The sequence below is a fragment of the Dromaius novaehollandiae genome, chromosome 3 (genome assembly GCF_036370855.1).
Source record: "Dromaius novaehollandiae isolate bDroNov1 chromosome 3, bDroNov1.hap1, whole genome shotgun sequence".
In the NCBI taxonomy this organism is placed as follows: Eukaryota; Metazoa; Chordata; class Aves; order Casuariiformes; family Dromaiidae; genus Dromaius; species Dromaius novaehollandiae.
The window spans coordinates 95149703-95172215 of NC_088100.1; the positions used below are offsets into that span (position 1 = coordinate 95149703).

The 22513-nt window shown below is 37.5% G+C and overlaps 1 protein-coding gene across 5 annotated transcripts in view; it reads right to left on the reverse strand.

The window, feature by feature from the left end:
* The window catches only part of KIF6 (kinesin family member 6), a 185621-nt gene that overhangs the window by 18220 nt on the left and 144888 nt on the right, over positions 1-22513 (reverse strand). For all 5 annotated transcript variants that reach the window (XM_064509535.1, XM_064509537.1, XM_064509534.1 and 2 more), the window contains one exon: positions 13399-13449. In XM_064509535.1, the coding sequence (XP_064365605.1) occupies positions 13399-13449 (51 nt within the window). The remainder of the gene's footprint in view (positions 1-13398; positions 13450-22513) is intronic.

Sequence of the window (22513 nt, forward strand, 5' to 3'; positions counted from 1 at the left end):
TTCCACCGCAGGTTATATGAACTGGGTTCAATTCAGCAGTGAAAGGAAATGTAAAGTTACCTACTAGTATTACAACAGTTTCTATTTCCAGAATGAGTGAGTAGTTTAAGATTCCCAAGGAAACACGCTTAAATTTTTTAACTACATAAAAATGAAAGAAACAAAAGATTTGCTGTACAATACAAGTAAGTTTCCATCTCGACTATTATTTCTGCCAAGAAAATAAATTATACGTCAACTTGTCATTAGGCCTAAGGAGTGTACCCTAGCTTCAAGGAATGGAATTCTGTCTGGAACAAGAGGGCAGTAATGACCCCTCTCTGCCTGTCAGCATGCCAGCTAAAACCATTAATCTTCTGTTGTAGCACCCTGTAGCTTAATAAAAATGAAACTGAAAAGCATTTTATTTCATTTAGAGTACTTAGGTCAAGCATGCTAACACAGACTAAAAGCCGAGGTGGACAAAACCCATGCACAATTCTCATTCTATACATCTACAGGTTTTGTTGGACATGCACATTATAAAGGGATAGAGTGAAGACATGAGTGTGGTGGAGAGGGTGCCCTCTAAAGATTAAAAAATAAAGTGGGATATTAAAGTAAACATGCAAGTCAGGAGGTGCAAACCTTGTGACAGAAGAGATGCTAGAACAGTGGCATTATGAAATAAATTATAACTCAACGCAATAGACAGTGAGAAGGCCTTAGCGGTCAACTCAGAACCTTTGAGGAAAGCAGTAAAACTTCCATTGATTTTAGGGGATCACGATTTTCTAGTGTGTCAGACTTTACCCTCAGAAATAGGACATACATGAGAGAAAGTGCAGAGCTACACAAGGAACTCCAGGAGAGAGAATCACTGCAGAGCTCCTGAGGCCCTGCATTTGTTCTGCCCTTTATGAATACACAGCATCCGGGGTTGAGAGAAACATGCTCTTGTGGAACAAACTGAAATGATTTAAGGAGTTACTGCTTCCCAAGTGAGTCATGTTCACAGACCATGTGAGCATTCTTAATATGCTGCAGTGCAAAGCCAGCCAGGCTTAGCTTGAACCATCTTCAGCAGTGGTTCAAGGGGACTCTCCTGAGCACATCGAAGTGTATTTGGCCTATTCACACCATCTGTTACAGTGTCTGAGCTCAGGAGGTGGCAACTCTAGCTGAAGGGAAATAATGTAGAATGCAGTACAGTACGATCTTAAATGTTAATGCTGTTCTTGAAGTAAATGCTTCCCTACACACAAACATCAGGAAATTCTGCTAGTCATTACAGAGTCATGCAGGGCCATAGTATTGCAACTTTCCTTCCCTGATTTATTTGGACATTTAGTACTTGGAAAAACATTTTTACTCTAGCCCTTAAAGGGCAGCCAAAGTTAGGCAGAATCTGGTCATTTCTATATATAAACAACAATAAAATATTTTGTTGATGATTACACTCTGTGGAAAGACTGACATGGTTGCAAATTACCTTCAGAAGTAATAATAAAGTCTTTTATATAAGACAAATACATCTATGATGCAAAGCCCTCACCATCCTCAACTCTGAATGCAGCTCTCTCCAGGAAACAGCTGCACATCTCGCTAGGAATCCACTGGTGATGAAAGCAAGGAACGTGGCTGTGGGCAAAATAAGCAGCCCAGAGATTTGTGTATATACACAATTGAAAGAGATGCATACAGTGCAAGTGGACGCGGCCAGGGCAGCAAAACGAAACCAACCTACTAAATGATGAAAACTTTATATATACCTCAGCATGATCCAGTCACAAAAGCAGAAGATATCTGATCACAATGTCAGGTGAAGTTCCACGGTAAGTAAAGTCCCAGGACATGCCTACTTGGGTGCCACTTTATATGTTCTCTTATATCTTTTCCTATGTCGTTGCAGTCTCCATTTCAGCTATTTATCACGCTTACTTACTGCAACACTATGCTTGTCAGCTGAACAACACTCTGCTCTAAAACCTGTAGATCTCTTCGAATCTCCCTACCTTAACATATACAGACAAATGCACAGCTTTTCCCTGATGTTCAAAGCAAAGTAGATCTATGGTCTGGCATAGTATTTTCCAACCTTTTTGTAGGCTGATGCTTCTACTTTCTGCTCATTCCTTGCTACTTCTTTTCTCCCCTCTCCTCTTTACCTTTCCTGAATCCCTGCTGGGGCCTCCGCATGCCCCTGCGCTTCTGCTGCTGACTCTTCACACCCCTCTCCTCCCACCAGCTCAGGCAGTTTCAGCTACAGCTCAGGCTAGGAGGCTAGGCAGAGTTTACTGGCTCAGGCTGTGCTCTGTATCTCATGACTAGTGCTAACTTTCTTCAGGAGGCAGGCTGAGTGATCTAAAATAACATGAGAAGGACAACCGAGTGAATAGTCATCACAACGTACAAGGCATAATATTTACTCACAAATTTAAGATAGATACCTAAGAAGAAACACTAAATTTTTGTTACAGGTTTTTCTCCCTCTAAAGTGTTATCTTTTATTGCTGTATGTACCTCCTTGCCCATAACCAAACAGAAAAAGTATATTAAAACATCAAGTCATTTTATCTATATATTAACCACGTGTACACAAAAGAATGCATAAGTCAGGACAAACTGAAAATTCGCCAGATCAGCTTTGGCCCATATATGTGATAAATGTGCAATGCATCAAAAAGTGCAGACATGCTACTGCTGAAATATTAAATATCAGATAGGATTTCAACAACTGTATGGGAGAAAACAAAGCAGTATCTGCTTTGCTGGCGCACTCAGGGCTGACTTAAATTCATTGATTAGCACTTTGTCATATAAAGTTTGAGTGTACAGTCCAGCTGTATCCTTTTAGTACATCAGTTAAGTTGAGCAGCCATTCAGCTGACGTGCAATATCACATGCTCTTTTAGTGCCCCCAGTGACTTCTCCTCCTGGGAAACATGCAGTTGGTGCAATTTGATCCTGGCTAATGCAGATCCAGGTCTTGGGGCACAGGGTATGATGTACATGTTTGGGAAAACATTGTTTATGTGTATGCCAGGGGCTTCTGTTGGCAACCTCTACCCAGTTCTACACAACAGAGCTATTTTAAGGCGAAGTCAGCAGTGTACTCATATGGAGTATAAATTTCTTTATATAACTGCACATACAACAGAGAGGCAATACTCATGAACCACAACAGAGAGGCAATACTCATGAACCTTAGATTTGAGAGTCTTTTATTAACAGTACTGAGCCACACCATTGAAGGAGCGTGTTTTGATAGCACTATTATAGGACAGCAAAATAGCTAGCAACATTTATATTTATCATTAAGTTAACTGTTTTTCTTTCATTTTCAGATATAACAACCCATTTGGCTAAATGGGGCATGCAAAATGATACAGGCTGCCTGCTCACAGAGGAAGGAGAACCCTGCGTGAGCTCACACTCAGTTCATATCACTAAGGGTTCCTTTTTTTTCACAGACAAAATTGCAAGACGCATTTTAAGTTATAATGCTTTCATTTTAATGAAATGACCAATTTTGGAGCAAAGTAAGCAGTGAATTTTAGAATACATTCCACAGGACCAATCACACAGTATCAGAAAGAAATTATAGCACCTGCTAACTGGCTCACCGTTTCAAAGCATTATGGCAAGTGTGGATGAAAAGCACTATTTCCAACATGAGATACCAAGTGTTACCACTGTAGTTCACTGCGAGCAGGCAACAGTCACACAGTATTGCAAGAATTTCTCTGTGAGCCCGAACTTCATGCTCTGGGGCGTTCATATATTTCTAGAACTGAATGTATCTTAAAGTCAATTTCCTAGGAATTTATTGTCCTTGTGCCTCAGCTAACATTGTGCCCTTCCCTTCGGCTTTACATTTGCAGTCAAAGTTTTTCATTTTTTCATCAGTCTTGTGTTTATCAGCTTGTTTATAGTCATTTGAAGAACTCACATTTCAAATTGACTTCAGCACCCAGTTAATATTTTTACTGCTTTATTAATCAGCTCCACAACTTTTGGCAAGCTTTCTGGCTTTAGTGCTTTCAAACTGGAGCATATGCTGTCATTTGGGCTTTCGAAAAGAGCTATTCTTCCTTCATTATTTGTGGATGATTTACAGGGAATTCTCCTGTTCTTCTCTCTTATTCCTCCCCTAGGCCATGTCTACCTGTGTTTGTCACCAGAAATTATGTGTGTACTTTGTACAAAAGCAAAGATAGGTATGCACAATGAAGCTCCGACCCAGATGAAGACTGGAAGAATGTGCATTGTGGGTTTTAGAGCAAGTTTACCACCATCATATTGTAATAGACTTTTTAAAATTTCAGCCAGGTGATCAGGAGAAATTGAAATAGACTGCCTCATTTTCAGCACTTTACATGTTTGGGGGCAGGGGAGAAGGATTAAAGACATGTATATTTTATTGATTCTTTTTAATCACTGATTTTAGTAAAAAAGTCCATTGGTGTGCTGCTTTTCTTTGTATCATTGTACCGCTTATTGTTTTACTGGCTTAATATTGGCTCAAGCTAACTGACTTCCAATGCACACCTGGAAAGTTGAGCTATTTTTTTCAGTCTTTCAGTGAGCCATTTTGGTTAAACACAGACTCACACTTCAATTCCCTTGAGTCTCTTCTTTGAAACCAGTCATCTATATATTTGCTCCTGAAAATACATGGCACATGAAACAAAAGGCGTTGCCTTCACTTCATCTGTATGCAAGCCATGAAAGTTTCTGAAACCACTGTGGCTAAAACTTCACGGATGGTTTCCAAATATACAAGTACAATTTACTGAAAAAAATGAAGCTTCGAGTTTAATGTGTTCCATACATGCCAGTTGATCTAGTGGAATAACAACATAGCAGGTCATAGTCAGGAAACCCTCACTGATCCAGATTTTTGCCTGCATTTACTAAATGCACTTCATCATTAGGTTACATAAGGTTATTGCTGCATCATTTATCTTGCTCATAATATTAGACAAAGCCATATCTGTCATTTGAATTGTCTTTTTCCACCTCTCAAAAGGGGGGTGATCTGTCATCCATGAATTTTGAGGCTTCCTTAGTGTTCACTTCTACAACGTCCAAGAACTTTCATTGAAAAAAGTCTCTGCCAAGTTTGAAATGCTTTTCTTAAAAGAGTAAAAGGACGGAAAATACTTCTGAAGCTGGCTGCCTATCATAAAACTGAGACATTTGGACTACACTGTCACCGATGGCATGTGTAATAAGATGGCACCAGAACTTTTGTAATGTAATGCCAAGATAAGAACTTGGCTGAGAATGATATGGTACAGCTTTAGTGAGAATGAGACATAACTGAAGGTGCTAAAGGTGCATTCATGCTGAATGTCACAGTGCATAGCAGAGATACCAAAGCTCAGGGCTGCCATATATTTTGCTGGGAATCCTCAGATAAGCTTATACTCAATTCTCAGTTCTGGGAAGCCTCAGACTTACTGTGCATGAGCAATATATATATGTTTGCTCAGTAAATCCTGTGCTTGCAGGCACAGTTAGGAATGCAATGTACACAGCAACTGTGGTATTGGTTCAATGATCTAATGTCTGATGTTTTCTAAAAATATTAAATGTTCTACATGCATTCTACATGAAACAATGGCCCAATCACTTCTTTGAAAATGATATAGATATGTACATAAACTTAAAAATTAATGGATAAGGAGCAATGTCAGCACAAATACTTATAAAAATGCACAAAATCATTGATATTGGGCTGCGCAGTGAGTTTATAGCCACGTCATTTGAAAGAATATTAAGGAAAATAAGCACACATGGTCTATACTTAGCTTCTACTGTTTTAGCTCTGCATGCATATAGATAGGTCAAGGCAATTGACATGTCAGATCAGCTTCATCTGATCACATGTAAAATGCTTACTCTCTCTCTGACATTTACCTTTAGAAAATCAAGGAAAATACAAATTTGAAAAGAGCTCCATTGGTTGTTTATAGTTCACTAGATACTACAGAATTTTTTTTTTTGGTACATGAAGAGCTCTCATGGAAGAAACTTTGACTGATAGAGTCTAGCTGCCCAACGCACCCACTGGACGTGGCCTTCAATTAAGAAAATTAATTTACTTAATCAAAAGGAAGATAGCGGCACCTTATACTGTCAGTTACTCCCAGCTATTTTAACAGCTTTATAGATACCACAGACAGAGGCTACTCTGAGGTACTGGAGCCAAAGCAAACCAGCTTAGGCCTAGAATCAGTAGGCTATGTGTATAAAAGATACTTTCTCTTATTTGCTCCACCTCAAGTTCTGTCTTCAAATCACAGAATCACTCTGATGGGAAGGGACCTTGGGAGGCTGCCTGGTCCAGCCTCCTGTTCCAAGTAGGGTGAACACTGAATCAGGCCAGGTTGCTTAGGGCTTTGTCCAGGCACATCTTGAAAAACTCCAAGGATGGAGATCCTGCAACCCTCTCTGAGGACCTGTTTCAATGCTTAACTAACCTCACAGCAACTTTTTTTTTTTTTAATCTTAATCTTGGTAGACTAGATTTGAGAATTGGGACCTTCCTACCCAGATTCTCTCTTGCTGCTTACTAAGGGGTCTCTAAATCATAGAGTAATTCACACTGAACTTTCTCTTTATTATTTCAGGAGAAATACTTATTGCAAGAAAGCTTAGAGACTGCAAGCTGCTCCAACAACAGTGAAATATTAAAATGGAAGTCAATAAAACTGGGAACTGGTTAACTGTGATACCAGTTTAAAACTCCTAATAGAAACGTAACTTAGTCCAAGGATGACTTCTACTTCTTTTTTGATATTGAATAATCTGGAGATGAGTGGCTCATATGGGAAGCTTAATTGGAACACAAGACTAATCTCTGAATTTTCTCTGATGGTTCAGGACAACGTTCTTGCTAAGATTTCCCAACCAGATGCAGTACTCTCATTCTTGAGGACACAATGAAAGACAAAGCTCACGGCTGACTCTGGAATTTAGCACTGCCTCTACTAAAAAGCTGCTGAAAAGAGTAACAAAAATACATGTCAACAAACAAAACTAAGAAACATCCTAGAAAGAATAAAGAGAAACTTACAAAAAGAAAGGTCTATATGGGCTTGAGGCCTCAAGGGCCAGGTTTAAGGAGTGTCTTCTTATTAAAACATACTCCTACAGTTTTCAACTTAATTCCTACATAATACTGAAAAAAAAAACCAAACTAACAACAAACCACAAATACTGCAGCAAGGGAGTCACTGCTAGTCGTCTAGCTGCTGCTTCAAATGCATATTTCTTTTTCCTGATTGTAAGAATCTTTACAGAAGAACTTGGTACATACAAAAGTACAAAAGCTCTTCAGGACCTCTCAGTTTTAACCACAGACTGCTCTGATTATAAGTGCACAAAAGCATGTGGAACCAAGAGAATAAGTGTGTTACAATGTGTAGCTGCAGTTACCGGAGGCGAGAGTCTATGCTCTCTTCCTCCAGGACAAAGCTGGAATAAATGCAATGATTTTAATACACTGCAGTAACAAGAAGCTATAAAGACCCTCTAATCTACTTATCCTACACAAATACTTATGTATGTGTTCAAAATTCACTATCCATCAGTATTTCAGTTATTTGCTTAAAAACTGGTTTGGTAAATATTTCTAACAGCATTTAACACAAAGCAAATTCAAAATGATCTTGATCATTGCCTAAGTAACTCTCTCCTTTTTTGCAAGACAAAGAAGCAATGGTTTTCGAAATCTTCAGCCAGTTTTACTACTGATATCTTTGTCTTAGTGAAAAACAAGCACAGTCTTACCCACCTTCTGTCAATCTCAGAATTCCAAAAATAAACCACATTGCAAAGTATTTCTGATTGTTTTCCTTTGAAATAATGGACACACTGGCAAAATGAAACCCATCACCCGTGGCCTCGATACCACTAGAGGTCACTCTAGGAATAAAATCAGTGCCCTGCATGCTGCTTACAGGAGCTGTGAACTTCTACAGAAATCAGTCCGTTATTGCTTGAGATTTCAAGCACAAATAGCCAGACAAACAGATCATATCGAACCATTGTGCATATCAAAAATGTTAATTTCTAAGAGAAATCTTTCCCTTATACCCGAAGGCATTCCATATTAACTGAGTACACTCCGCAGTGTTGCTGAAAATAGTGTATTTTACAAACTGAAATCTCAGGGATGTGTAAAATAGATGAACTGACCCACATGGTTATAGACGAAGTGCCTTTGGATACCTAGCAGCCCTGAGAAGATGTTGATTTATCTCTTGCCACAAAAAAACAAAAACAAAAACAAGAAAACAAACATAAAATTCTGGACTTCAGACAAACAGATTAGTTCTCCAAAGGTCTTTATTTAGCCTACATAGAAGATATCAACTTTCAGTGCCAGGAAGGATGGCCTTAAATCATTTTTTTTCTAATTTACTTCTGATTAAAACTATTATTCTTCACGGACTGCCTTGGATTTGTGTAGGAAAACACAGACTGCTACTTTTCTCAGCTTCTGTCATTTTGTGATTCAAAACACTTGTGTCTCCTCATTTCAAGGCATTAACGTAGATCAAGAATCTACTGCTCCATATGAACAAAGTTAAATGGCTTCTCAGTTACAAGATGTAAAGCAGTGACAGAAGCTGAGCTCATTTTATTTAAATATGGATTTATTTAAATAGGAGATTAAATAGGATGCAAACCAGCAGTTTGGAAATGCTGCGTGCTTTCCATTCACACAGATCACAGAAGGTGAGCTAGAAGACATAGTTATTAACTATTAGCTTAGTCAACATTATATATGTCTGTATAATGCTGCTAAGGTTGCAGAGAAAACTTTCATATACTTCTTAAGCACCCCTTATATACTAACCAAGCATAAATCACAGTGGTCCAGTCCTTCTAGTGGCATGGGCTATATCTCACTTTGGACAAGTGGGAGCAGCAGTTCCCAAGTCTACCTATCCAGACTCGCACAGATGTGTCAGAAAACACATCTGCATTCCACCATCCCACATGGTAGCGGCAGCTTCTCAGAGCACCACAAACAAGTGCATTGGAACAATATTTTCTTTGAAATTGTTCCCCAACACTGGCTGGATTATTTCAGTGGTAGTACCCTGGCGAATTATGCAGCACTGTATGTCCCAGCTTTATTGAGGTTCTGATAGTGCTGCTGTTCTCATCAAAGAAAGGTGAGGAAGCAGAATGAAGCACATAAAGAAACACATAGCAGGGCAGGAACAAGGGCATAACTGATAGTAATTTCTTTAAAACGGGTATGCAATTTAGAAAACGTAGGAAAAGGTGATACAGACAAGGCTATAGAGGGAAGAAAGATACAGAGAAAGCTCCCTATTCTTGCCTAAAACTAATGTGTGATAGAAAAACAAATGTAAAAGTAGCAGATGTCAAAATCTTTGCTCTCAGGCATTCTCCACTCTAAATTAAATGCTGAGAAGCATTTTCTAGATATGATCCAAATGTATCTGGTGTTTATGACTCACCTAGTCATTTTGTATTTCAGGAGGGATAGGCTTTTTCAAAGTAAGCTTACTCAAAAAAGAATTTGGGAACAAAACAAACATAAATTTGTGCTTGGAATAACAGCATAAATATAAAATATTTTTAAAAGCCAAGTTATAAGTCCTGGGAAAACTGAGTTTTTAAATAAAAATATTGATAAAACAGGACCTTGATGCTGAAATTGGAGAACAGATTCCTTACAATAGCCCATATTTGCCATCTTTATCCACGTTAGATTGTACCACTCTTTTTACGAATAGCTCTACTGAGAACAACAGAGCTGCACAGAAGAACAGAGGTGAATTTGGCCCTAACAAACCTTCCTAGAAGCAGGTTCTCTTTGTGTTCACTGAAGGGTGTTGCCATTTCCAGATGTTTTCAGGGGAATCCTAAAAGAAGTAGGTTGCTGGTAGGCCAGATTTCAAAACTTATGTAAAACCAGAAGGGAGGCTGGTGAACAAATAGGAAAAATATTTGAAATGGAAAACTGCAAAACTGCATTTCAACTTAGCTGAGAAAATAACTGCAATTATGTCTACAGAGAGGCACACTATGCTGAAAATGCTGAATCACTGAATTCAGACTCTACCATTTACCTCAACTTAGAAAACACATTTCAGAATGCACATATTGAACTTTCTGTGTATGAAGCTTTGTCATGATCTGTTCGAAGCAGACAGAACAGCCTGGAGAACTCCTGGTAGATTTACTAAACATTTCTGCTGATACGGGCACACCAGTCAGGATTATGTTCAAGTGTCCCTCCTAACTTCCAGAGTTGACCAAACAGAGGCCTCTACTCGATATGTAATCAAATAGGCAAAACAGTGCTATTCTCAGTACAGTCACTTCTGTTATGGAAAGTTATTTTACAAAACATGCCTTTGCCAGCATGACTGCATCCCCACAGGAGTGTTTTCTCAGTATTGTCATGGGATTTTCTTATGTCAGCACAAAGCTCCACCTTGGGATTCAGTCTTCCCCCAGTGTTAGGTGGATAATGTTACGCTAGTTTGATTGTCTGCTTGCAATGATGTTTAATCAATGTAAAATCAGAATAAGATTATGAAGAACCAGTTCCAGTATTTTACTGAAATGCTAATTTAAAGCATCTTAAGATAATGCTCCCTTGGAATTACATAAAATACGTATCTGCCTTTTACAATACTGAAGACCCCAGGGAAAGCTTTTCTTTCCATCCTTTCCATCCCTCCTTTCCAGAAGTATCCTGGTGACCCACGGTTTTTGCTGTCAATACTTGAATGCTGTACATATTAGTTCATTTTAAAGACTGACTAAAAATGCAGTTTAAGACACAAAAGGAAGTGGAAAGACAGAGGAAAGAATCACACAGGCCGTTCAAGATGGAAAATGCAGAAATAAATGATGTTGGGGAAAGAAAAAGTTGAGAAAAAATAGAAAATGGGAGGAATCCAAGAATTGAAAAACATGAACGCTGGAAGAATTAGTAAAAGTTAAAAAGGAGATCAACAAGGAAGGTGGAAGGGGAAATAAAGAAAGGCAGAGAGAACATGAAAAGAGAGGAAAAAAGGCAACTTTGGATGCAATGATGCCAATTCATTCAACTTCACAGAGCATGTTACTCTGATCTTCCTGAAAAAAAGGGAGTTATGTGCATAATAAGGTCTTTTTTGCATCAATAAAGATGAAAGTGACACTGAGAGTGAACCCGGGGAATTTTACACAAAGTATTCAATGCTTCTGGTCTATACTGAAAAACACGGAACACTCCTCCGCCATCAGTGAAACCTCCCATCTATTTGTGACCTTTGTTAACTCCCAGCATATGTGTTTTAAAAGAGATAGGAAAGAACAATGGGCTAAACAGTGGAGTTTTCCTTAGGTGAGAAATCCACATCTTAAGCATAGACATGAGGGAAACAGATCATCATTGTTCAAAATCCAAGTAAAATAGCTTCTTAAAGAGTTTTGAACATAAAAATGTTTTAAGTTAAGAAAAAAATGGCAGCTTGAAGATGTTAACTTGGCTTCTAATTGAAACACTGGTGTGTTTTATTTCATGTTGGGATTTCAGCAGACTCTTAATTAGCCTTCTTACCATGCAGTTTTCATTTAAAACTATCTTGATGACATTCTGGTCATCAAGAAAGATCCTGGGAGACTTGAAACCTGTTACTCCTTGGAAGAATGTTCATCCAAATAGGTAGGCAGGCATATAATACTAATACTCCCCAACTCATAGAATAAATATTAAGTCAAAATACTGAGAGTATTTGAAAAATGAATAATGAAGGGGGGAAAAAGTCTGGAAAATATTTCGTGTGGTCCAGAGTTAGTGATGATAAGCAGATAGCAATGCTCAAAACACAAGTCAAAAACATATGGGTTGCCTGCTATGGTGTGGAATACTAATGGAATATTTACAGTGTGAATGTATGGCTGGTAAAGCCACTAGTATGTTATTTCTTCAGGACATGAAAAAAATTATGCGTACCTATTTTATGAAAAGCAGCTTTGACAGTTATTGAAAAACAGCCTTTTTAACACAATTTTCTATATATAATAAAAAATCAGTATACAAATCGGCTGGCCTAGCTGTTATCATGCAGATTGAAACACACAGTGAGAGTACACCATTTCTTTATATTTTGAAACACTGAATAAGAAATTGCCATAAACAACGTTGCTATTGGTGCAACTTCTTAATGTGACATACAATCAACAAGTAATATCATAACCTGGAGTGCATTAAAGAAAGAGCTCCATGCTATACTGAAGATATCACCTTTACATTGCCCTTCAGATATTGATCAAAATAAATGGAGTTTGACTCATGGACTTTATTGACATGGATAGTATTAATTTTCAGTGCTGATTTTTAAATAAAGATAAAAAAGGATAAGGGTATAAAGCACTAACATCATGAATATAGTTTGAGATGCACATAGCTAAAATAAAAAGAGAAAGGGAAAATTATTTTGTTACTTTGTGGTGACTGATTTTCATGACTTCCAGGAGAAACACAGGATTAAAAATTTTCTCCCCTTAATGAAGAGCTGAACATTGGTTGTGTATCCATTAAAACAAAGCCATAAACTGCAGCCCAGTCTGAGCTAGCTCCATTCTTTATGTAAAGAAGGTCCATGAAGGCACAGTTTAGTATTCTTCTGTGGATTTGAGAGGGTCGTAAACTGTTATTGCTCCCAGTTGTCTTCTGTCACATCCTAGCTACAGGTTACTAACCCAAAAGTGGAATTCTCATATGAACACTCCTAGTCTGCTCCAGTACAAAGTCAGCAGAGTTAGCTTAAAGTATTTTAAAACAAATTTGGATGACTCCATACTTATACAAACAAGAAAACTTATACATATGCTTTCAGCTTCACACCTGCATCAACAAAAGCTGCAAGGAATAACTTTTCAACTTCTATAACTAGGTCTGAAAGAAATGACCTGAATACGCCTTCAGTCCCTCTTGGAATGAGGAAAATTTGAAAGGATGTTAGACTGAATGGGGCAGCATGGCTAAACAGAAGCCCAGTCTCAGGACAAATCAATGTATAGTTAAAGGGAATTCAAATTAGAGTCACCAGAAAGCAAAACAGTCTAAAAACTGGAGAACTTAGACCTCTCCGTTCTTGTTTTGGTCATCATAAAAAGAATGCTTTTACAATTTTAGAAGAAACTATTTATACGGCTTTTGCATCATTTTTCTCACCACATAAAATCAGATGCCTTTTGAACCAAATCTCTGGCAAAGTTCATAGTGTTCAAGAGTTTATGGTGTTGACTACTGTTGAAATATTGTGGCATAAACTTGCAGAAAATACAGCCTACCCAATGAGCAAGATAAAGCCCTGGGCAATATCCTGTTGTTCCTATTGTATGCTATTGTATCTGAAATGTTCTTACCTAAGGCTGCCTTTTGAATGTGCCGCTGGGTTATCTCTCCTTTCAGATGGTCTGTAATAGACACAAGAATGCAAATAGTTAAAGAGTTTTAATGTCAAAAATTAATGAAGTCATTGCTCAATTCCCACCATTTGAAATTTCCCATGCAGTTGGCCAACTTAAGGACTTTTTTCTGATCCACAGGATAGGTGGCTTCCTGATCTCTGTCCTTCTCACTCTCACAACTAAACAGGTAGGCATAATTTGGCTCTATATATCCTCAAATATAACTCTGTCCAATAAGAAAGACTGAAAATGAAGCTATTTACTGTTGAGCACTTTCACAGGGTAACAATCTCCTGCTGCTAGATACAAAAGAAGTCCAAGTGAGGCTAAAAGACATACAGAATTCCAAATACTCATTCAAACAGACTTATAGACACTAGCAGTGGAAACAAGATATTAGGTCACCCAGTCCACCTCTTTTTCAGTGAAAAATTGTTTCCATAAAGTATACTTTTTCACGTTTGACCTGCTCAGTTTTAAATATCCCATGTACTGGAGCTTCTGCAAGTTTTACTACTTAACAGAACTCACTGTGAAGATGCCACTGGTATTCAATCAGAACTTTTCTTTACTTAATTTCATTATCTCATTATCCCTAGTTAGGCTCCCATGCCCCACATAATTCACCTTTACCCTTCTTTTATTAAGTTCCTCCTTGATCCTGTGACACTGGTCCAGTTCACTAATTATTTCAAACCATAACTAGATTACCACATGGGAAGCCATTACTCATTGATATTAATGGTACAAAAGAGGAAAACATAACCCGAAATGTGCAAATTCAGCAGTATATGCATTTTGAAGGAAGATGGGATTATCTGTCTTTCCAAGTTTTCGAATTAAAACTACTTCTAAGCAGAGACATGCACATAATCTTTACAAAGCTATATATCTGTATACTGGGGGAAAAAAATACAAAATTCAGTGCTGATTCACTTTTTTTCAGACTGATGATTACTTATGCTCTATCAGCATCTATTTAGAACTAAAAATTTCTGCTTACAAATGAAGACTTGTAGAGTAAGCTAATCAGAACAAATTAAGTCATTAAAAGCTGTCAAATGTTTAAATAGAGAAAGGGAAAAACATTCACATTCACAGGTCATGAGAATCAGACTGCTCTATGAGTATCAAAAAACCATGAAAATTAAACTTCATAGAGAGTTGAGAGAATAATTTTTAAGTATTTAGTAGCATTCTAGAATAGGTATTGTATGCAATACACTACAGTATAACAGCCCAATAATACCATTTTACATGTGTTTGGAAAGAAACCCTACCTACTCCTTAGGTATATAAGAGATATTGCAGACTCCTTTTTTGCTATTCCTATTCCTATTTTTTTTTTTACACAGTAAAAGTTTTATTTTTAATTATTTCTATCAAAACCAGCATGTTCATCTGTACTTAAAATTATCTGTAAAATCAAGAAAAGCCTTCATTTACTGAGAAACAGGTTAACTGAAAGAACCAATCTTCTGTACCCCAGCCAAACAAATAAACCCTCTGTCTCAGCTCTACTAACACTCAACCAAAAAACCCATTTAGTTAAGTAAATTTCCAATTTCTGTAACTATAGACAAAAAAAGCTTGATTAACCATTTTTACAGAAAAAAAACTCAGTTAAATAACTGTTTAACGCCCATGTTCTTTGTGCTTTGAAAGCTTTCTAGAGCAACTCAGTTGAAGTCATTACTCAGTGAAATGTGATTACACCTATCAATTTTTTTTTCTTAAATTCCTTTTTTGTTATTCTGGATATTTAGATCCTTGTATTCTGCTGTATTGCATCACATAGGGTGATGTTATTCACTTTACATTGAGCCATGAAACATGCAACAATTTGTAGTAACCTTGTAATTCAGTTCAATGGATTACCCTTAATTTAGGTGCCTCCGAAAGCCACCTATAAATTATCTTCATGTAAGGGCTCAAAACCCCTCCTTCTTAAGCATTGTGAATTGTGAAAGGCAATGTCGCTGTCATCACAAAAAATTGTTCTAAGTTGCTACAATACGCTGGTCCTCAAAAGTCAACTAAAAATGAAGGTTATTTATATGTGAAATTCTCTGTCCTGTCAATACACGGTTTTAATAGTTATTTTTCTGTCTTTAACTTTTCTAGAAACAGATCAGCAGCAATTCAAATGTTTTGCATAAATTTATACCAAGCAGCAACGAGGTCAACTGAAAAAAGCAAGCCAAACAAGTCAATGAAAATGAGATCGAACTGATAGACAACAGCCTGCAGTCAACACAAATAAATGGAAACAGAAGGATTCGGGGACTGATTTTTGAATGATTATAGGCAAGAGGCTCAACTTTCAATTACCTAGACTTTACTCTCTGTACAGCTGGGGTAAAGAGCACAGAGGCTGCAGAAGCCCTACTTTTGCTGTGAGTTAGGCCAGCCAGGGATGTGGAACAGCCCCAAATGCTCCACTTTCCCTTCCTTCTAGCCTTTGTACACTTCTGCTCCACCCAACATGCCCCATAACGTTGTAAGAAACCTCTTCCTTCTTCTTTATGGCAGCTTTATGAAAGAGTGAGAAAGTGGAACAGGAACCATGTGTAATCAGAGTTGAACCAAAGAAAACGTTTCTATCTGCTAGAAAAGTAAAAACCTAGTCTTACTCCTATAGCAGACAGAGAACTTTTCTTTTTCATCTTTGAATTGAAGGAGAAAGGAGACATTTATCTGATCCAAATAGTCCAAACTGTCTTTTCAGGGCTGCAAAAATTTAACTTATCATTTAGCAGAAAACTTTCTGAGGAGAAACTGTAAATGTATTACAGGAAATGTAGCCCGAACAGGCATTCTGGTTCAGAGGATATAACGATATCATTAGGCACCTGACTACAATTCTCTACCAAAGCTTAGCCAGATATGAGTTAATCATTCAATTTGTTTTAATTCAATTTGAAATTTGACAATTTATTTAGATTGCCTTGGAAAAACTCTGTTTTTCATGTAGAAATTCTTTACTTTTGACAAAAAGTTAACATTTTCTGTGTATATTTTTGATTAAAATAATCTAGTTCTGTTTTCACTACTAGTATATTTGTGGGAGAATGAGTGTTTCTGACCTGTTCTACTTTTCTCTCTCCTAGAAAGCAGTTACCCCAACGCAAGGTTTGTCATAACTGACAGAATTAGGGGATGGTTCCAGTACTGTTGCCTGTACAGACCTTCCTATATAAACAAATGGAAGATTTCAGTCTTTAGAACTGCCAGTTCTACAACTTTCACAAACACAAATATTTACCCAAAGAAATATGAAGAATCACATTCTCATACAAAAACATGTTATTTGATTCCAACAGTGTAAAGTTGTGGACAAGGTAGCACTTAAATGTGGTTTGCAAACACTGAATTCAAGACTTGGCGAACATCTCTCAACATATGGCTAATTATGTTTTCTGAAGTCTCACCAAACAAGAAGCTAAAAATAGGTCTGCAGCTGATACCAAATAATTTTTTCCAGCGGAATAATTTTTCACTTGGAGATAACAGTCCCAATAAAATGTTGAATGCTGCAGCTCCACATGTTTTGGCAAAAAAGTAGTTTTGGGGAATTTAAGAATTCACTCAGCATGCAGCCAGCTGTCATTAAGGCTGTGATAAATCTGTTGGTTTTGGCCTGTGTTTCTGGACACATGTACCATCCTGAGGTGTGGAAAAGAGATGAACTGGTAACAGAGAACTTTAGCTTTGTGACAGGAGACGAAAGCAACAAGGAAAATGGAGGAGACAAAATGGAAAGGAGATGTCTTATTAGGAATAATAATGTAAAGCAAAGGGAAGTATCTTATAGACTAACCAAATATCAGAATCAGTAACTTAAATATTAAGGCTCTCCTGTAACTTCTTGTCTTTAGCTCTGTTCCTCCAGACTCTTTCAAGGAGCTGAAGTTGTCTTTCAACTTATCACATAATGAATACTTTGACATACAGTGTACACTTCAGGCCAATAAAAAAAAGGAGTGTGTTACAATTTAAAAGTATTGATTAAAAAATAACAGTTTTGGCTTTGTTTGAATCTTCATTACATATTTTAAATCTTCTCTTATGTTAATCAGACTTTCCATAAAATACTATTATGAGAATTCAAAGACTGCTAACTTAAAGGATAAAACTACTGGACAAGTTAAGAGTGCACATACAACTTTAACTCCATCCCTTCAAGAATACTTGTTGTTATTAACGTGGATGTGTCCTTAACTTGATGCAGGGTATTTTCTGACTTAATGATTGAGAGGCTGGGGCCTTAATCAATCATTTCCCATCTCTTATTTCTTAATACTGTGATATTGCTTTGCAACATTTTCCAAACCTGTGTTTAGCTTAAAAAGTCATTCCATCCAGGAGATTCTGAAATCTTCACACTTCAGCTAGTGTAGTGTATCTCTTTCTTCATCTTTAAATCTTTTTTGTTTGTGTTACATAAAATATCTAGCAGAACATTCTCTTTTGCATTCAGAGAACCTCCCACTTCCGGAACTCGCCCTGCAGGGTAAGTATTTTGAGTTCCTATTAACGCTATGTAGTTTAAGTGTTGGATCCATCTTTAGAGTCTCAGATTGTCATAACAATTGTTTAATCCAATTTAGGTTATATCTTCAAAGCACAATGCAGTGTTGTGCAGAGATATCTGAGTTACAGATGATTAGCTAGCTGAAACGCCAACACAACACTTCTCAAGACAAAGCCATGCTGAGAGACAGGGACAGTCTGACAACTTCTGCACAGTTTTCTAGTATAATCAGACTGTTAGTGTGTTTTTCTTAACCCTTCCAATGGTTGTCTTTGACAGCTTGCACAGACGCACAAATCTCTAAGTAGTTCATGCATTACTGGGACAAAATAAGCTACAACACATAAACAAGTGCTGTTATCAGCAAAAAAAACACTTATGCAGCCCTCAGGGCTCCTGACTAGGTCCAACACATTTTTCAAGGTAAGAAATACAGCCCTCATCAGCATTAAAAATATATTAATGACAATATTTGAGGTAACATTCTATGAAGGAGTATGCAGGAAATTTCTGCCTCTGATCACTGAAGAAACATCTGCAGCAGTTTAAGATTTTACTGGTTATCCTCTTCTCTTTTCCCTCTCCCTTCCCCCCCCGTCCTTACTGTTTCAAGGTTTGCTGTCAAAGGTTACTGCCCTCACAGCAGAGAAGGTAGAAGTGAATGTTTGCCTGTATTCTGACCACTTCAGTAAACGGTTTGGCATCTCAGCACAAACATATCTTCATCAGTGACTTGAGCTGTGACACTATCCAGTTAACTGGAATGTCTGAAACACTAGTAAACACTCCCTTTTGCCAGCTGTGCTGGGATGAAAGCAGTGAAGACAGTAACTCCCAGCAAACAGACGGGGCAGACCACTGGGAGCAAGTTTCTGATATTTAGTAGAACTCATCTGCCAGAGTCCCCAGCAAAGACAGTAGGTTCAGAATTGGAAGCACAACTCTGACTTCCACACCAGATCAATGGTTGTAAACTAGACATGAAACTCAGCACATAAGCAAATATATTTGGAAATGAACAGTTTTCCTAACATACTTACATTCTTTGAAGTTTAAATATTGCTGATTTAAAGGCATACATTTTACTGTGGTGTAGGATACTGCACATCTTGAGATTACTATCTAAAATATCTCACTGGAACATGCTCCCTTTCTTGCAATACTCAGAAGACAACAACTGTTTTTATCAATACATTTAATACCCGGAAGCATGATCAAATTCACAGACAGAAAACTTGTTATGACACAGTAGTCTCTGTCACTTGTAGGATGTCACTGCACTGGAACTCCGCTGATTGTTTCTGGAGCTACTCAGTATATAGACTCTAAACTCTGTCCCCATTTCTATGCATTCATTTCTAACCTCCATACTAACTCTCTTCCCCATTTATTACATGTCCTTGTTTGTTAGTTCTGGCCAGATAACATCATACTTATTTTTTTCTCACTGAGGTGATTACCTGGACCTTCCAACTGATGTGCATTGTTGTAACTGTTCACCATTTGGCCTGTATTCCCATAGCTCCCTTTATCCTTTACCCAGTTGTTTTTTGACAGCTGGCTGGTACAGAGAATCTGCTTTGACAGGGTACATGGCAAAGCTGTACAGAAACTGAATTTATTTTTCTGATCATATCATTCTGGACCTCCCTCTTTCTCTAAGTACAGACTGTCATTGGCTCTGCAGGCATTAATTCTTGAGGTGGTCCTCAACAGGACGTTCATCCAGATCAGGAAAATGTTAGAATCCACCACAGATCTCATTCACCCAAAGGCACAGGATTCCTTTCTATAAAAAGCAGAGTGTGGGAAGTGGCTAGTGCACGCAAATTCATAACCACACGCACACAGCCTACCGAGATATCCAGGCTAACCAATGAAAAGAACTAAAGGCTCTGGACTGTGGTTCAGAACAGTCCAGACTGGGATTCAGAACCTGGATGCTTTCTGAATTTAGAAACAAATGCTCAGACTTTTATACTATCACCGAAATGCTGGCTCTGCTACCCAGTTGGGTTTTTTTGAAGTTGAACTCAGTGCTGCCAGGCAGCATTAGGCAAGCATAGAGGTTTAGCAGCTAGTACTCTCCAGGGAACTTCAGCACAAGGACATCGAATTTCTGGATTCTCAATGGGTATGACAGGCACCTGGATAGTTAGCTCAAGATAGTAGTGCTTCTCTGTGCATTAGAAAAAGAAGTTAGCTGTATTTCAGGAACTAAAGTGGGCTAAAATATATATATATTTTTTTCTAGATAGCTCTCCTGAATTTTGGTGCTTAAATTTCATTTAAGTTATACTTCAGATTCCAAAGTGTTATTTTAGGTGTTGCACAAAGTTAATGAAAATTCTGTGTACCTATCTTCTTTTTATATGCTGGAAAGAAGACAGAAATGATGCACACCTGGAAACTGTTGCTCAGTTGTTTATCACATCTATTTGTCCACGAATTAAATATTAAGATGGCTCCAAAAGCAGGGCTGAAAAGCAATGCCATATGGATAAGGAATCATAATCTGTGAATTCATTCTAGTCTTAAGACTAGTATTGCAGAGTTTTTACTGCTCTGGATGCTTCTTCAAATGACTAAATGCAGCTTATGTCTTGATTATTTCTGAGAATTTATTGTCAAGAGAAAGAATAAGGAAAATAAAGTCAGAGGAACTGCTCTGTATGCAGTTCCTAGTTTTTTTTTTTAATGACAAAATTTCAGAAGCATAGAAAACAAATGGTAGGGTACTAGAATAAGAACAGGCAAATTTAAAGACAAGGAATTTTTCCCCCAACAAATTTTCTGATAATAATACATTGGCCTCAATTAATAATTCGAACAGAGAGTGAACATATCCAAGTATCACATAGACACAGATTTTTTTTTTTTTTTGTTAAAATACTGCCTTTGCGGCTTTGTTCTATCTATGCACCAATGTGATGTCTAGTTTCATTCTGTGATGTTCTTTCTGGCCAGGACTGCCCTAAACAAAACTATAGACTAACTATTAACTATGGACTTCCAGGCCTCACTGTACACTTCACTTTCACACCACCTCAAAATTTCGCTGGCTTACTCAGCAGATAGTTGTCCTAGAATTAAGCTCATACTGCTGTGTGATTTCTGGTCAGATGAGACACACTTAGACTGATGTTAAGAACCTGACAGATACGCCACAAAATTCACAATTAAACAAGTTAAAAAAATTAAGATGCTGGAGCTGCTAACATGCTTTGAGGGCATGTCAAGGTTTTGGGGTGACAGAGACAAGGTCAGAATAAGAATAGGTGTATGACTTATTTTGTTAATGCTCATTTACTTGTAATACATAGGCCAAGCCTTTAAGAATTTAAGAATTGGTTTTTGGAGTGTTAAGTACATATTAACATCCCAGTAAAATCTGAAAGAGTTTCTTGTAAGGATACACTGTATATTTACTGTTTTGGATAAGTCTAACCCTACTTTTTGAATCACACAGCAATTTTAAACCCAACCTGATTCTGTGTATTAGGCACAATGATATCATCATCTCCGAATAGAAGTCTTCACTCAGCCTTAACTAAAGTGTATAAGGTCATCTTCATAGTATGGTAATTCACTATAGTAGATTGCACTCCTTCTGCAACATTCACAACCAGCTACAGTGACATCACTAGTCCTACATGATTTAAAAATTACATAACTTAGAAAAAACACTATTGCATTTTACCACATGTATGTATGTATGCACATACTGCAAAACTGCATGAATGCTGGCCCGATGTGCAAATGAATCACAAGAGCCTATAAAGAGAATTTTCAATTTCTGTGCTCATGAAGGGGAATCGTTCACTGACAGCACTACTCTGAATAAACTGTGTTACCATCTCTAGAGTTTGAGGGCTTGACTCCTCACTCTTGAAATCTCAATGCTGTAATGAATTACCTTAGTTTAAAGGTAGTGGAACAGAATGCAGAACTGCTTCTTATGATTTAAAGACAAACGTGGTCAATATAGGCCATCCGGTATTCAACGAAGATTCAACAAAGGAAAACTTTGTGTAAAAAAAGACTGTTGTAAATTTTTAAAAACAGTACCAATAACTATCACCTAGCCTCTTCTCTCTCAAAGAGCAAACTGAATAGACTGACTACATCACAACTTATTAGCCTAATGAAGCAGCAAAATGTAGTGAAGCAATTCAGCAATGATGTCCTGTTTTCAGTGTGCAGCCAGCCTCTGAGCAGAAGATCTCTGGTACTTTCTAAACTTTCTAAATTTATAGATGTGGCAGTTCATAGCTTGACTAAATCCAATGAGCTTAGTCCATTTGCTTTTGGTTGCTCTAGTGAATCTCCTAAGTAAAAAGCGTTTATTTTTATTCTTCCTGAGCATAATTTTTTCCCCTGAAAATACTTCTGTTTCTAAAGAACAGAACATCATCTGTAGTAATTAGAAAACAAAGATGTTTCCTACATATTTAGAGTTCAACTCAGAACCAAAGAAAACATGAACATCTTAGGATGTGGAGTGACTGTTACACTAATAAGGTTCCTCTGTTTAAA